The sequence below is a fragment of the Onthophagus taurus genome, chromosome 8 (assembly GCF_036711975.1).
Source record: "Onthophagus taurus isolate NC chromosome 8, IU_Otau_3.0, whole genome shotgun sequence".
NCBI classification, from domain to species: domain Eukaryota; kingdom Metazoa; phylum Arthropoda; class Insecta; order Coleoptera; family Scarabaeidae; genus Onthophagus; species Onthophagus taurus.
In genome coordinates, this window is record NC_091973.1 from 5,288,451 (window position 1) to 5,302,764 (window position 14,314).

At 36.9% G+C, this 14,314-nt stretch overlaps 2 protein-coding genes across 2 annotated transcripts; one reads left to right on the top strand and one right to left on the bottom strand.

Moving 5' to 3' along the window:
* The first annotated feature begins 5,915 nt into the window (after nucleotides 1-5,915).
* LOC111425489 (U3 small nuclear riboprotein factor 55K) lies at nucleotides 5,916-9,329 on the top strand. Its single transcript, XM_023059553.2, has 5 exons — nucleotides 5,916-6,056; nucleotides 6,117-6,291; nucleotides 6,343-6,597; nucleotides 6,655-6,779; nucleotides 8,565-9,329. The coding sequence occupies exons 1-5, from the start codon at nucleotides 6,009-6,011 to the stop codon at nucleotides 9,321-9,323; spliced, it is 1,362 nt and encodes a 453-aa protein (XP_022915321.2). The 5' UTR covers nucleotides 5,916-6,008; the 3' UTR covers nucleotides 9,324-9,329.
* Nucleotides 9,292-14,111, bottom strand: LOC111425480 (fibrillin-2-like). Its single transcript, XM_023059524.2, has 10 exons — nucleotides 13,910-14,111; nucleotides 13,347-13,506; nucleotides 12,927-13,297; nucleotides 11,555-12,877; nucleotides 11,065-11,502; nucleotides 10,880-11,014; nucleotides 10,675-10,826; nucleotides 10,412-10,617; nucleotides 10,201-10,340; nucleotides 9,292-9,938 (listed from the first exon to the last, which is right to left on the bottom strand). The coding sequence occupies exons 1-10, from the start codon at nucleotides 13,977-13,979 to the stop codon at nucleotides 9,412-9,414; spliced, it is 3,522 nt and encodes a 1,173-aa protein (XP_022915292.2). The 5' UTR covers nucleotides 13,980-14,111; the 3' UTR covers nucleotides 9,292-9,411.
* Nucleotides 14,112-14,314: the final 203 nt, after the last annotated feature.

Genomic DNA, 14,314 nt, shown 5'->3' on the forward strand with positions numbered 1-14,314 from the left:
TTAGACAACACAAAATGTTGTCTAAACTCTTCGTCTAAATATAAGGAGTACTTATGACATCGTCTGGTTAAGCTTGCAATAATATAACATTGATACTAACTTGGACAACACAAATTGTATCACCTTGGCTAAATCGAAGGTGTCGAGACGGTGAAGCTCAAATATATATATAACTATGTTGTACTCCAAAATGGTGTTTCATTGAATTTGAGTTAAAGTAAATAAAATATCTAGTATACAAATAAGTTTGGTAAAGCGCGTTCATTTTGTTAAAATGAATCCGATGATAATTTGGGTAATGGTTGAACGTTTTGTGTATTCGAATTGTAGCTTGCTTTAGTGGCGTGGAGGGGCCATTAAAATTTGAAGAGGGCCAGGGGAGCAGCGAAACAAAGTTGTCCCCAAAATATAATGAGGGGATTGTTGGTGCCTCTTTAAATGATGAAAATGAGGAAATTGCCAGGGCTTTTGTCTAAATTCGTGCGGCTGTAGTACCGATCAGATATATTCCTCGAAAGAGGTATCCTGATCAATGGGACGTCGGCGAGGGGGATTGGTTGACACGTGACACTCCGCGCGTAGGTACTATCCTTATAAAACTTCCCGCCGGCTTTTGTTTCTTCCATGGGCGGCTGTAAACATGGCTGACGAGTTTCTACGGTCCCTATTGGTCAATTCTCCTCAGACGCCCTCGTTAAAGCACAATTCATTATCTTAGTATGAATATGTACTTCTAAAGAGTAAGGCCAACCCTTTGCGTATTATAGCGGGTGTTCGGTTTTCAGATCCCCCTATATGGCAGCCTTACATAGACTCATCAAATAAGGCGTCCCATCGTTACTACCGCTCTTGTAAATAAATTAATCCACCGTCTGGAAGGGTTCCACCGACGTACACTTCTTTCAATAAAACAATAACGTAATCACCTAATACATAATTATTAATGAATCGATACATCTTATTAATGAAATGTCCTAAAGGGAATCTGAGCATAAGGAATACGAGTGTAGATGTATAGGTGGGAAGTGGTCTACAAAGAAGAATGCGGTCTGTCTTTCTGTCTTGGTAGTGGCGTTCGACTGTTTTAGGTGTTTGAGACGTGTAGCCGAGCGTTTTCGGTAGAAGGTATCGTGTTACGACTTCTTGTCGAGGAATATGTCTTCTAAATATATTTACATGATTTCCATATTGGTAGGAAAGTTAGCGAGGTTGGGTTACAGCGTAATTGTATCCGATTCCGTTTAATTGGCTCCAATCAACATGGCGTGTAAAAATCGGTGAGAAAAGGTGTGAAGAATGGGAAGGCGTGTTGCGGGCATGGCTTTGTTGTTCCACCCGGGAGGGGTGGCCCGTACCCTCGCAACGGCAAAACGACGACCGTCGCCAGTCGAAAACTATTGGTGATTTTTTTGTTATGCGCCCAACGCCATGTTCGTTTTATGTTTCACGACCAGATGCCATCGAGGGCCCCGTTGTCCGCGCTATTCTTTTTTCTCACGATCACGATATGTATTCATTACACAAGCACCTCCTTGTACGCGGCACCATGAGGCCAACCAACCAACCATTGGCTACCGAGGAACGCACTCGTGGCTTTGTTTTCCTTTGTCTTCTTCGGACCAACCCTTCTAGTATGTGTAATTAGAAAATCCGCGGTGTTGTATTTCTCGTTAGTGACTGAACCTTATGTCAACATTCGATTGAACCAACGGTTCACTACTTGCTTACTTAATCAACCATACCACAAGCATCATGTCTGCGTTAAATCAAGCCCAACGGATTATGATTTCAAATTTTCTGTTTTGAAATTGCTTGTACATCACAAATTTTGTTATCGCTTAAAAAATTCGCTGTTGACAAATTTTTTTTCATGCATTTGTAAAGGAAGAAATTTACAAACGTAGCGACGTGGTAGGTTTTGTGAGAGCTGTGAAGGTAGTTGTAAATCAAAAGCGAAACGCAAGGCCCGGCCGGCCGTGAATGAGCGCGATAACGCCGTTTTAACGTTATTCTAAATTTCCATTAACACCGCGTTATTAACACTTCCCCGTGCGTGTGGTATTTTTATTATTATCGTATCCTCTTACTCCCCGAACGGGACGCGTTTTCGTCCGCCATTAGAGATAGATACGACTAATGGATTTGAGGTGCAGGCGACTTTACTACGTCTTCTCAGAGAAATAAAATCACATTTCACCAAAATTTCGGGTCGCAGCCACGTCACGCATAAATTATGTCTTTATTCTGCTCGAGAGGCGCGAGAGGACGCGTTTCGGGTAATAGCCTTATCTGCGTTTCCGTGAGCCTTCTATTTAGATTAACACCTCGCGGGCGCCTTAAAATGAGTTTATCTCCACCCCAGGCATTAATATTACAATAACCAATGAAAACCGATCTATAAAGAAGGCGTTATCCCGTCATTTCCTTATCAAACAGGTTTACTACGACCCTGGTAATGTACTGGTATGACTCCGCGGACAGTTACTTTACATAAGAATGCTTTTAGCTAATACGGTCCGATTCTAACCGCAAATCGGCCATGTACAAGAATTTGCACACCCAGTCTTACAACCCGGTTACAAACGTCTTACAAACGTGTTATAAACCAATTATAACTATTTATTTTTTTAAATTTTGTTTATATTTTTTTTTTTGATTTTTCTAAATAAGGAAAAAGCATTCAATAAAATACGAAAATCGAACGACACCTTGCGGCCGAAAAGGCGCAGCTTTGGATTGAACCAGTTTCGTCCATACAGGGGACCTCTTAACGTTCTTGTTTTATCGCCAATCCAAGACTGTATTTTTATCTGCCCTAAAATAAATTCGCCCAATAAAACTAAGTGGAATCGCGATAATAACGCACTTATTTATTGGCTTCGATGTTTAAAGAAATTAACACCGGCCCGATGCGATGCGTTTTTGTCGCATTCGTTTTATTCAATTATCTCAAGACGCGGGTACATTAACATAACTCTTCCCTCTCATTTATCAACATTTATCAATCGGCTACAACACACTATTAATTGCAATTACTTAATTTAAGACTATTATCAGCACCTCGAGAATTGCCCCTTCCCTTACGATTTATTGCCCTCTTCAATACCTATTTTTTCCAAAAAAAAATCTATCCTAACTAATACTTAGATTCAAATTTAATCAAAAACTAAATGTATCCAATTCGAAAATTTCAGCTTTATACATAATTTATTACGTGATTTCCGGAATTGCTTTCCGCGTTTAATAGTCATCAAAACCCTCGCTGTATCAATTAGCAAGTCGTCGTGTCGTCGAGATACAGAATATGTAGAAACAGAGCGTTTGAAAGAACGCGTAATTAATATGGCGTGCACGTAATCACTTATGATTTATTATCTAAACGATTATTGTCGGCGTATTTAGATTAAGAGCGGGCAATGAGGGCACTTAGTGCGTTCGCTTTATCTACATAATTAGTTACAACGGTCGCGGCGCTGAGATTGCGACTTTGTGCCACCAAAAGCCACATTGTTTCTTTTTCTAAAATCAATACTAAAACATCACTTTATCGAATCATTACGACGCGTTATTTACATACCCTCAAAACTAACAAATATTTATTAATTAGGTAATAAAAATATGTTTTTATATATGGCACTATTATTAGTTGGTGTAAAATTTTCATATTTTGTAAGGATACACGTATCTTTAATTAAACAAATAAATTCGTGAAGTAAACTGTTCGAGAAATCTTCAACGCCTGTTATGAAACTAGTCCCGTGTCCGTAATTAAAGGCGAAAATACGCCACAAACGAGTACATTGAAGAATAATAAAAAAGTTGCAGAGAGCTAATGATATTGTCAGAACAGGCCCGCGTATGCCGTAAATTTGCAATTTATTTAATAGCCTTCGACGGTTGAATGCTTAAGTGCGGTGTATAAATTTTCGTATTTCTGCTAATACTGGTAATTGTTTGTATACGTTAATGTAACCAGTAATTCAAAACAATAATCTTGTACCGCTAGTGCTTATGTAAATGATTTACAGGCGTTGCTCGACAAGAAAAGCTCGCCCCACGTTGTAACGCTATTGCCAGATATAAACAAGCATAATCCTCGCCCGTGATTTTATTCAACGTCTCAAAACTAAATACAATTTACTGCACTATAAGTTCAGTTGCGGCCGCGGCAATTATTTTCGAGACGAAACCCTTTAATCCTTGCTAATATTTGGCAACAAATTATAACTCATAAATTTACTTCTTAAGCTACGTTTGCTGTACCACGCAGGACCGTACTATATATACTTTTTCTATTCCTTTTTTCACCAATTTTATAAACACTATATAAGTAGCAAACTCCCAGCGGACTAAATGTCTTATTTTACCCTTCTTAACATATTCATCCACCAACTTCATATATATACATACATAATAATCCAGTTGTAAACACTACTTATTTAGGATTATTTAAGTGATGATGTAAAGTTTTTGCAATACATGGATATTGATAACTGAAGGGATAACAAAAGCACATAATGAACAGAAATAAAAAAATTAAGAATATACTTACCGAGTCGGTACTTGTATCTCTGCTTAATCTAGTATCTTGCTACTCTTTTAAGCACTTGTAAGTCCATAAAAAGCACCAAACCATTACACTGCACCTTTATCGTCCATTTCACAGAAAGGTTTCGTTCGAACTTTTTTAGGTTCCACTATTCGTACAGTTTTGAAATTTTGGTAGCATGGGTTGTTTATTCGGAACCCGTCGTCAAATGTAACTAATGACAACAATAATACAAACATGGACCAAAAACTGTAGCTTTCTAATAAAAAAGACCTGCATTCCATGCATAAAATCAAAATAACTCGAAAATGAAAAACGCTAGGTACCAATAACTTTGATCAAACTTAACATATTTTTTTACGTACAATTAAAAGGTGCAATAAAAACTATAGTATTCCATTTAAAATAACGAAGTTATGGTCTACTTCCGGTAGACCGGAAATAGCGGCCATCTTGAAAATATTTTAAATCGAAAGTTCCTAATGAATAACCCATGCCACCAAAATTTCAAACCTCTACGAATAGTGAAACCTGAAAAAGTTCTAACGAACCAATTATTTGAAACATCCTGTATAGAGTTGTTAATCATATCTTCTCTTCCAAGCTTTACAATGTCTTGTCCCGGTTATTTGCTCACACACAAGATTAACAAACAAGTATCACTCGTTTCAAGTTGTGATTTATACATTTTTTAAGTTCCAGGTGGGGAGCTTTGGAATTTATGCACATTTTTGATACCTTTCCGTCTCCTTCACCACCATCCTAACCCTAAAACAGCATTACTTTATAGAAATTCCCACCACAACATATCAAACACCCAAGTGATGTTTACAAACAAACCTCTGAGCCTGCCGCCTGATCTACTTTTATAGCATTAAAGCCCTCTGATCCTCCAGGTCCTTAATATCATTGTAGCTATCTAAAACCTCACTGCTTCCACATTATCCGCCATACTAATTGCTATAAAAATATAAAAATACATTGCAAAATTTAAAAAAAAATTAATTGACTTAATTGCCTTGATAATTACAAAAGTTAATGATATATTCTATATCACACCTATTTATTTAATTGAAAATTTTCAAATTTAATCACTTTAAATTACCCATTAAGTGTGTTAATTATCGTGTCAATTAACGTTACAAGTTTTTGAAAGTGTCAATTTTTTTATGTGGCGCCACCTATCGCAAATACGCGAAAGCGTCATCATTCATTACACGAATAAACAGATATCTTGAAAATTCGAAAAATATTAATAAGCCCATCGTTAAAGAAACTAAAAATTTAATAAATACAACAATATTCTCATCTTAACAATATTTTTTTGATAACAAATACTTTTTAATGTCGATAAAACAGGTCACATCATTAAAAACATAACCTCAAATTAACATGACAGTGTATCAACAACACGTGTAATTTAAAATATCGCGATTTAACCCAATTTTTGTAGATAAAAATGTCGTTTTTTATTAAAAAGAAACCCAACCTGCATGGAAAATCTAAAGTAAGTTTTAAAAAATTAATTAATTAACTCAAAATTGTAATTTTATCTTCTCATGTGAAGGGTGTTAAAAAATCGTCGAAAAGGAAACATTTAAACCAGGATGATGAGCTTACAAGTAGCTCAGAAGCGGAGAGTGCTCAAAGTGATGATCAAGATGAATCAGATCCTGATGAAACTGCCCAAGCCAAAAAAATGCGACTGGCTAAAGCATATTTGAAAGAAATTGAACGAGAAGGTGTGTTAAATTTGTTAATATAAAAATTTATATTAATTATTTAATTTTTAGTTGAAGAAAGAGAGGAGGATGAAGAACAACACGACGATCTTACAAGCAATGAAATTAATAAACGATTACGTACTGATTATCTAAAACAAAGTGGAAAATTACGAACAACCATAGCCGATAAATACCAAGGGTTTAATAGCGAAAATATTAAAATTTTACGATGTAAGGATCATAAAAACTGTATCACATCTACTTTTATAACAGCAGGAAATGAATTTATTTTCTCTGGAAGTAAAGATGGAAGCATTGTTAAATGTAAATATATATCATGAAGGCACTTCATGAAGTTACTAATCATTCAAAACATTTTAGGGAGTATAAAAGACTTGAAAAAAGTAGGAAGTATCCCATTCGTTAAGAAAAGCTCATCTGAGACATTTAAAGGACATTCAAAAGCAATTTTAAGCATAGCAATATCAATGGATAACAAATTTATGGTATCTTAATTCTTATTTGTACAGGGTGTCTCAGCAAAACCAAAATGGGGTTCTAGCCAACATTATTTTCAAAATATCTCCCAAACTATTAATGTAAAATGAGGCGCCTAAGACGACTCAGTAATAATATATGAGGGGTACCATTTAAAAAATGCATAAAGTTTCTTATAAGAAGACTTTACTCCTGACACCGCCGAGGTCGCTTGCGGGCGAGGCGCTAGATTTGGTTATTTAATTCGAAATCGTCTGCCTTGGAGAATTCTAGCGCCTCGCCCGCAAAGCGACCTCGGCGATTTGAGACGAAATCGTTCTTTATAGTATATCTTTGTAAAAGTATAAAGTTTCTTAACACTCACACCGCCGAGGTCGCTTGCGGGCTAGGCGCTAGATTTGGTTATTTAATTCGAAATCGTCCACTTGGAGTATTCTAGCGCCTCGCACGCAAGCGACCTCGGCGATTTGATACGAAATCGTTCTTTATAGTATATTTTTGTAAAAGTATAAAGTTTCTTATAAGAAGACTTTACCTCTCACACCGCCGAGGTCGCTTGCGGGCGAGGCGCTAGATTTGATGTGTCAACACGAAATGGTCTGCCTTGGAGGATTCTAGCGCCTCGCCCGCAAGCGACCTCGGCGATTTGAGACGAAATCATTCTTTATAGTATATCTTTGTAAAAGTATAAAGTTTCTTAACCCTCACACCGCTGAGGTCGCTTGCGGGCGAGACGCTAGATTTGGTTATTTAACTCGAAATCGTCCACTTGGAGTATTCTAGCGCCTCGCCCGCAAGCGACCTCGGCGATTTGAGACGAAATCGTTCTTTATAGTAATCTTTGTAAAAGTATAAAGTTTCTTATAAGAAGACTTTAATCCTCACACCGCCGAGGTCGCTTGCGGGCGAGGCGCTAGATTTGATGTGTCAACACGAAATCCTCTGCCTTGGAGGATTTTAGCGCCTCGCCCGCAAAGTGACCTCGGCGATTTGAGGCGAAATCATTCTTTATAGTATATCTTTGTAAAAGTACAAAGTTTCTTAACCCTCACACCGCCGAGGTCGCTTGCGGGCGAGGCGCTAGATTTGGTTATTTAATTCGAAATCGTCTACTTGGAGTATTGTAGCGCCTCGCCCGCAAGCGACCTTGGCGATTTGAGACGAAATCGTTCTTTATAGTATATCTTTGTAAAAGTATAAAGTTTCTTAACCCTCACACCGCCGAGGTCGCTTGCGGGCGAGGCGCTAGATTTCGTTATTTAACTCGAAATCGTCCACTTGCGATATTCTAGCGCCTCGCCCGCAAGCGACCTCGGCGATTTGAGACGAAATCGTTTTTTATAGTATATCTTTGTAAAAGTATAAAGTTTCTTAACCCTCATACCGCCGAGGTCGCTTGCGGGCGAGACGCTAGATTTGGTTATTTAACTCGAAATCGTCCACTTGGAGTATTCTAGCGCCTCGCCCGCAAGCGACCTCGGCGATTTGAGACGAAATCGTTCTTATAGTATATTTTTCTTAAAAGAAGACTAACCCTCACACCGCCTAGGTGGCATTAAATCATAATGCATCAAATCAAATTGCAAAAAAGTAAAGTTATTCATAAACCTTGAAAATAGACAAATTCAAATAACATTTAAAAAATAAAGTAGGTCGCGACATCTGGTATAAACAGAAGAATTAGAAATCTGAATTTTCAAATTTTTAGTTTGGCCAGAACCCCAGAAACGTCTAATGAACGGTCTAAGACACCTTGTATTTTTGTTAATAATGTATTAATAAAAAAATTTTAGGCAATTGGAGATGAAACTAAAGACATCCAAATTTGGAATCCCCAAACATTAGAACACATCAACACCTTAAAAGGTCATCGATTGTCAGTGACCGGTGTTGTTTTCTGTAAAGAAACGCACACTTTATACTCATCGAGCAAAGATCGTTCTGTTAAAGTTTGGTCTTTGGATGAAATGGCTTATGTGGAAACTCTTTATGGTCACCATGATGCTATTACGTCTATAGATGCGCTCTCACGACAACGAGCTGTTACAACTGGGGGTCGAGACGCAACAGTACGACTTTGGAAAATTATGGAGGAGTCTCAATTAATTTATAATGGCCCAGATGGTTGTTTGGATGTAGTGAAATTGGTTAATGAAGATATATTTGTGACTGGCGGTGATGATGGGCAGTTATCTGTGTGGAGTGCGAATAGGAAAAAGCCGCTTTGTGCAGTTAAAGAAGCTCACGGTTTGGATTCGACTAATCTACAACCGTATTGGATTTCTAGTTTATGTTCTTTGGTAAATACGGACGTTATAGCTTCTGGTTCTCAAGACGGTGCAATTAGAATATGGAAGTTAAGTGATAGATTCAGAAATATTCAGTTATTATTCAAAATTCCATTAAACGGCTTCGTGAATAGTTTAAATTTTACTTCTGATGGAAAATTTTTGATTGCCGGAGTTGGACCAGAACACAAATTAGGAAGATGGAATGTATTAAAATCGATTAAAACAGCCATTGTTGTTATACCTTTAATAAAAGATTCTTAATATTTATTTATAATTGTAATTTATAAAAAAAAACAAAAACCGTCACCAAACTTAAGTAAACCTAAAAAAATTATAAAAACAAATACATTTAAAATGTATATTGCGTAACTATTAGCAATATCTTTGCTATCATTCTACTACGAACGCCGTTGTGTTGAATATTCATCTCCAATTGGACATCAATTTCTTGCGGCCCCTCTATCGATTTTAAAATCGATAAAAGCGCTCTATTATCATATTTCCTCATTTTAAAATAACTCTGATCAACCCTTCTCACTCCCGGCGGACACCTCGCATCCTCTATTTTCATTACAAAATCAACCCAAGCATGTGGATAAGTCGGACCGCGCATTTGAAAGAAATCGATGGGTCCTTTAACTAAAGGCAATTTTGATGTAAAACTGAGAAAGTGATAAGTATAATGGAAAGGTTGTTGGTTGCATTGATCGTCTCGTGGATCGCATAAAAATTTCGAACGTTTACATCGACTTTTATGATCTTGATCTCGGACGTAATTCGGTGGACAAATCAAACGATGACATTTGTAACTTCCTCTTGTATTTATACAGATATCTTCTGAGTTGGGACAAATGTTAGAGCGGCACTCGTCTATATCTACAAAATAAATAAATTAAAGATAAATTTCAACAAAATTCTTATTCAATATGAATTTCGCCTTGAACTAGTTGCACGTGAATCGATTCGTTTTATTATTTATTGACCCAAATTGAGAATTTTGGATCTGATAAATTCCAGTATTTGGTAAATAAAGAGGTTTGATAAGTAAACAAACACAGGAAACGGCGTAATTCGTATATCGGAATCGCGATAAACTTTGTAAACTTAAATTATTTAAATTCGACTCAAAAAAATTTACCTTGGCAAGTTCTGCCATCGGTTCCGAGGGTGTATCCTTTTGGACAACTGCAAGTGTAGCTTCCTGGTGTGTTTTCGCAATTTCCAACGCAAAGAAAGAGGTCGCGAAACTTCTCGCATTCGTCCACATCCGTGCAAGTTCTGAAACGGGTCAGAAAAAAATGTCAATATTATCGTACTAATATCAAATAATAAAGTAAATAGGTACGCACCGATTATCCGGGTTAAGCGTGTAGCCTTTCTCGCAAGAGCACCTATAACTTCTATAGATGTTTACACATTTTTGTTGACATAAACCTGGTATTTCAGAACATTCATCGATATCATCACAAGACGAACCACGATTTCTTAAACCCGATTTGCAACGACATTCGAAGGAACCAAGCGTATTTACACAGTTAGCAGCTTCGGAACAGGGCTGCAAAAAAATATTTTTTTTAATAAATTGATTCATTAGGAGAGATTTTTTCCAAACCCTATAAAGAGAACATTCATCGATGTCTTCACAGTGCTTATTTTTGTTTAATGAATGCCCAGGAGGACATTCACAGATGTAATAACCTCTGGCGTTCTTGCAGATTTGCGTGCTGGAGCATTCGTGAAGCCCACGTGCGCACTCGTCGATGTCTATCAAAGAAACCCTTTCAAAACACGAACGAAAATAGTGCTTTCATATTTACCTACGCATTCAGTTCCGTTGTCATTCAATTCGAAACCGAGTAGGCATTGCATCGTTGATATACATTGATAACTTCCGTTTAAATTTAAACATTTTTGGCCTCTATTACACGGATTTCCTAAACACTCATCAATATCTAAAGAGAAATATTAATAGCATTGTTATTAAAATAATTTTCTTTGTTACCTTCACAATCTCCGCGATTATTCATTTTATAACCATGCAAGCATTGTTTGTGGACATAAACGTACGGTGGAACATGAGGTCTAGGCGTTGTTGAAGTAATTGTGCTAGGTGTTAATATGTGTGGTCGAATAGGATAAGACTGACTAGGTTTGAAAGGGTTTGGTTTTGGAGTGGTAATATTATATTTATACGTTCTGGGAATTTTCTCACACCTAAACGACCCCGCAAAATTTTTACATTGATAAGTGGGTCCGTAAAAATGGCAATTATGTGTCCCTAAAGCACACTCATCATCGTCTTCACAAATTCCCGTATGATAATTTAATGTATACCCAGTTCCGCATCCAGCAGTACGCGAACATAAATAAGAACCAATCGTATTATCACATCTTTGCCCATCAATACAATCGTGTTGACCTATTTGACACTCGTTTATATCTAAAATAAAATGAATCAACCAAATCATTTCTTAATTAATTTAATGACATACCAGTACACGCCATAGTATGGTGATCTTTTTGAAACCCTCTTTTACAAATACACGTGTAACTTCCGTGGGTGTTGTAACAATCTTGGTTGCTATCGCAATCATTTTCTACATTGGCACATTCGTTGATATCATCGCAGTTATGCTTAACATCGGAATATTTAAAACCAGGCGGACATGAAATTGGCACGTGCGGTCGATAATGTTGTGTAGGAATTATTGGCCTATTTGGAAGAGGTATTCGTCTTATTTCTGGAAAAGGTTTTGATGTTGTTGTTGTTGTTGATGTTGTTTTTGTAGTTGGAGTTGTTTTTGTAGTTGGAGTTGTTTTTGTAATTGAAGTTGTTTTTGTAGTTGGAGTTGTTTTTGTTGTTGTAGTTGTGCGTTGTGTTGTGGTTGGTTTAATTGTAGTGGTACTAATTGGTTTAGTAAAAAGAACGGGTTCTTCAGGTTTTGGAAGAATTTCAAGCTTTTTAGGGCCATACGGAATGTAAGGTTTTTTAGGTACGCAGTTATGTCCACCGGATTCATTGATGCAATCTTCATGGGGACCACAAACGTTTTGATTCTCAACGCATTCATTAATATCTTCGCATGCTAAAGTGATACTATTTTTTTTAAACCCAGGTGGGCAACTACCCTCAACCGTTTTATCGATGCAAGTGAAACTTCCGATTGTGTTCAAGCAAGTTTGAGATTCTCTGTTGCAATCGTGTTGTCCATTGATGCACTCATCGATATCTTGACAGTCCTGGATGGATTCTTTGTAATAAAATCCTGGTGGACACTTTGGGGTTTCATCATCGACGCATTTGTAACTGCCTTGGTTGTTTTCACAAACTTGTGGTTTTTTGCAAACCAAAGAAAATGCGCATTCGTCGACGTCGTCGCAAATTTTTTTGTCGGCGTTAAACATGAAACCAATGGGACATCTGTCGTCGTAATCGTAATCTTCTTCAGTGCTTTCACACGCGTAAGTTCCTTCCTCGTTTATGCAAGTTTCATCTTCGATACAAGCATGGGTGCCACGTTCGCATTCATCAATATCGATACAAGAAAATTTATTTTTCGCTAATTCATAACCAGCGTAACAAGAACATTTTATGGAAACTCCGGTATCTTCGCACGTATGATCACAAGGGTTGTAAGCTTCACATCTATTTCCTGGTTTATTGGTACTCGTCGAAATAGTTTTTTTGTCAATTTTGCAAGAAATTCCGTCGTTCATTAAAGTATAACCTTCTCTGCAGGCACATTTATACGAACCCGGAGTGGGTATGCAGATTTGGGCGCAGACGTCCGGGAAGTAACATATGTTCTCCAATGCTAAATGGGGCGGTGTTAAAATCGTAAATGAGATTCCCGGAATACTCACATGGTGAGGCGACGTCTTTCTTGGAATCATCACTTGGCGTAGTCGACTTTGACCCTACATCATCTTTAGGTTTAACCGTAGTAGAAATAGTCGTTGACTCGGTGGAGGAAATTAATTTTGGAGTTGTTACACTTGTACTTTGTTGCGAGCTCGCTTTAGACATTTCTTCGCAACAACTTGTAAATGCTTTATCGAGCGGAGGGTTAAAATTTAACACATTTTCGCAAGAAGGATTTGATGCCCCCGTTTCTATCGCTAATTGGCAAGCCGAACAACACTCTTTTCGGTAATCTATCGAAGTCCCACCGTCAAAACTTACGCAATCTTTGGCGTTTTGAGCGTCTTCTTTACCGAGAGTACATTGCGAATCCCTATAATGATATCTCCTTATTTTTGATTTTAAACAATCGCTTTAATTACCTATAATTGTTTTTGCAGCAAACGTCTAGCGAACTTAAACAAATACCTTGCTGAGAGCTTGGTATGTTTGATGGAATTTTATAATCTCTGCATGGTAAACCTGAGAGGCTATGACTCGTCCCGGCGGCACAACATGATTGAAACAATGTTCGTAAATCACCTAAATTTAAATTTTTGCTTGAAATAAAATTAAAATAATTCCATTCAAAAAAAAATTTGTATAACATTTATGCTACTTCTGATAATAAATAACGGAATAGATTAGAATAGTAATCTAATTTAATTCTCCGCGTTGATAATTCTTGTAGATAGTTACAATTGTTTACATATTAAATTAACGTTCAATTAATTAATGACGTGATTTTTTTAATGAGATTAATTGAAAACTGCAACAAATTACTCGTCTATTTTATGAATACAAAACGAGAAAAAAACAATAAAAGGAAAAATAGAACTCGACCAATAAGTTTCAATTAACATAAATGAATATTCGACGACGGTGACGATCAAAAAATTAAAATTGTAGAATTGGGACAGAGCAATATTAATTAAAAATAACTTACATACACCGCGTTGGGCCGTTACGAGAAGGACCAAGATCAAAACGAGCAAAAAGTCGCCCTTCGACCCCATACCAAAAATATCTTCGCAGAAGAGGCCACGGTCTGTCCTCGACAGAACTTCACATAACACTGACAGAACTCACTTACTACTTATCGTGCTCGAGTTCATTCGAACAACGAATCAAGGGTGCATTTTCGATTCTTATCTAAGTAAATATTACGTCGAAGTTTTATTTGGACACAGATCATCGGACGTTTTTGTAAATTCAAATTTCAAATGATAGAGGGAGCTTTTATATTTACTTCTTCTTCTTTATGACGTCAATAAATATATATATATATATATTGAATAGTGAGCGAATTAATATTTTTCAAAAATCATGATTTTCTTTGTATTTGCAAGTA

What these genes read in the sequence shown, in the direction of transcription:
- LOC111425489 (XM_023059553.2), top strand. Translation starts at nt 6,009, where the DNA reads ATGTCGTTTTTTATTAAAAAGAAACCCAACCTGCATGGAAAATCTAAA. An exon ending in ACCTGCATGGAAAATCTAAA is followed by an intron (nt 6,057 to 6,116) that starts GTAAGTTTTAAA and finishes TCTCATGTGAAG; the next exon opens with GGTGTTAAAAAATCGTCGAA. An exon ending in GAAAGAAATTGAACGAGAAG is followed by an intron (nt 6,292 to 6,342) that starts GTGTGTTAAATT and finishes TTTAATTTTTAG; the next exon opens with TTGAAGAAAGAGAGGAGGAT.
- LOC111425480 (XM_023059524.2), bottom strand. Translation starts at nt 13,979, where the DNA reads ATGGGGTCGAAGGGCGACTTTTTGCTCGTTTTGATCTTGGTCCTTCTC. An exon ending in TAATCGCGGAGATTGTGAAG is followed by an intron (nt 11,015 to 11,064) that starts GTAACAAAGAAA and finishes ATTTCTCTTTAG; the next exon opens with ATATTGATGAGTGTTTAGGA. An exon ending in ATGAATGTTCTCTTTATAGG is followed by an intron (nt 10,618 to 10,674) that starts GTTTGGAAAAAA and finishes ATTTTTTTGCAG; the next exon opens with CCCTGTTCCGAAGCTGCTAA.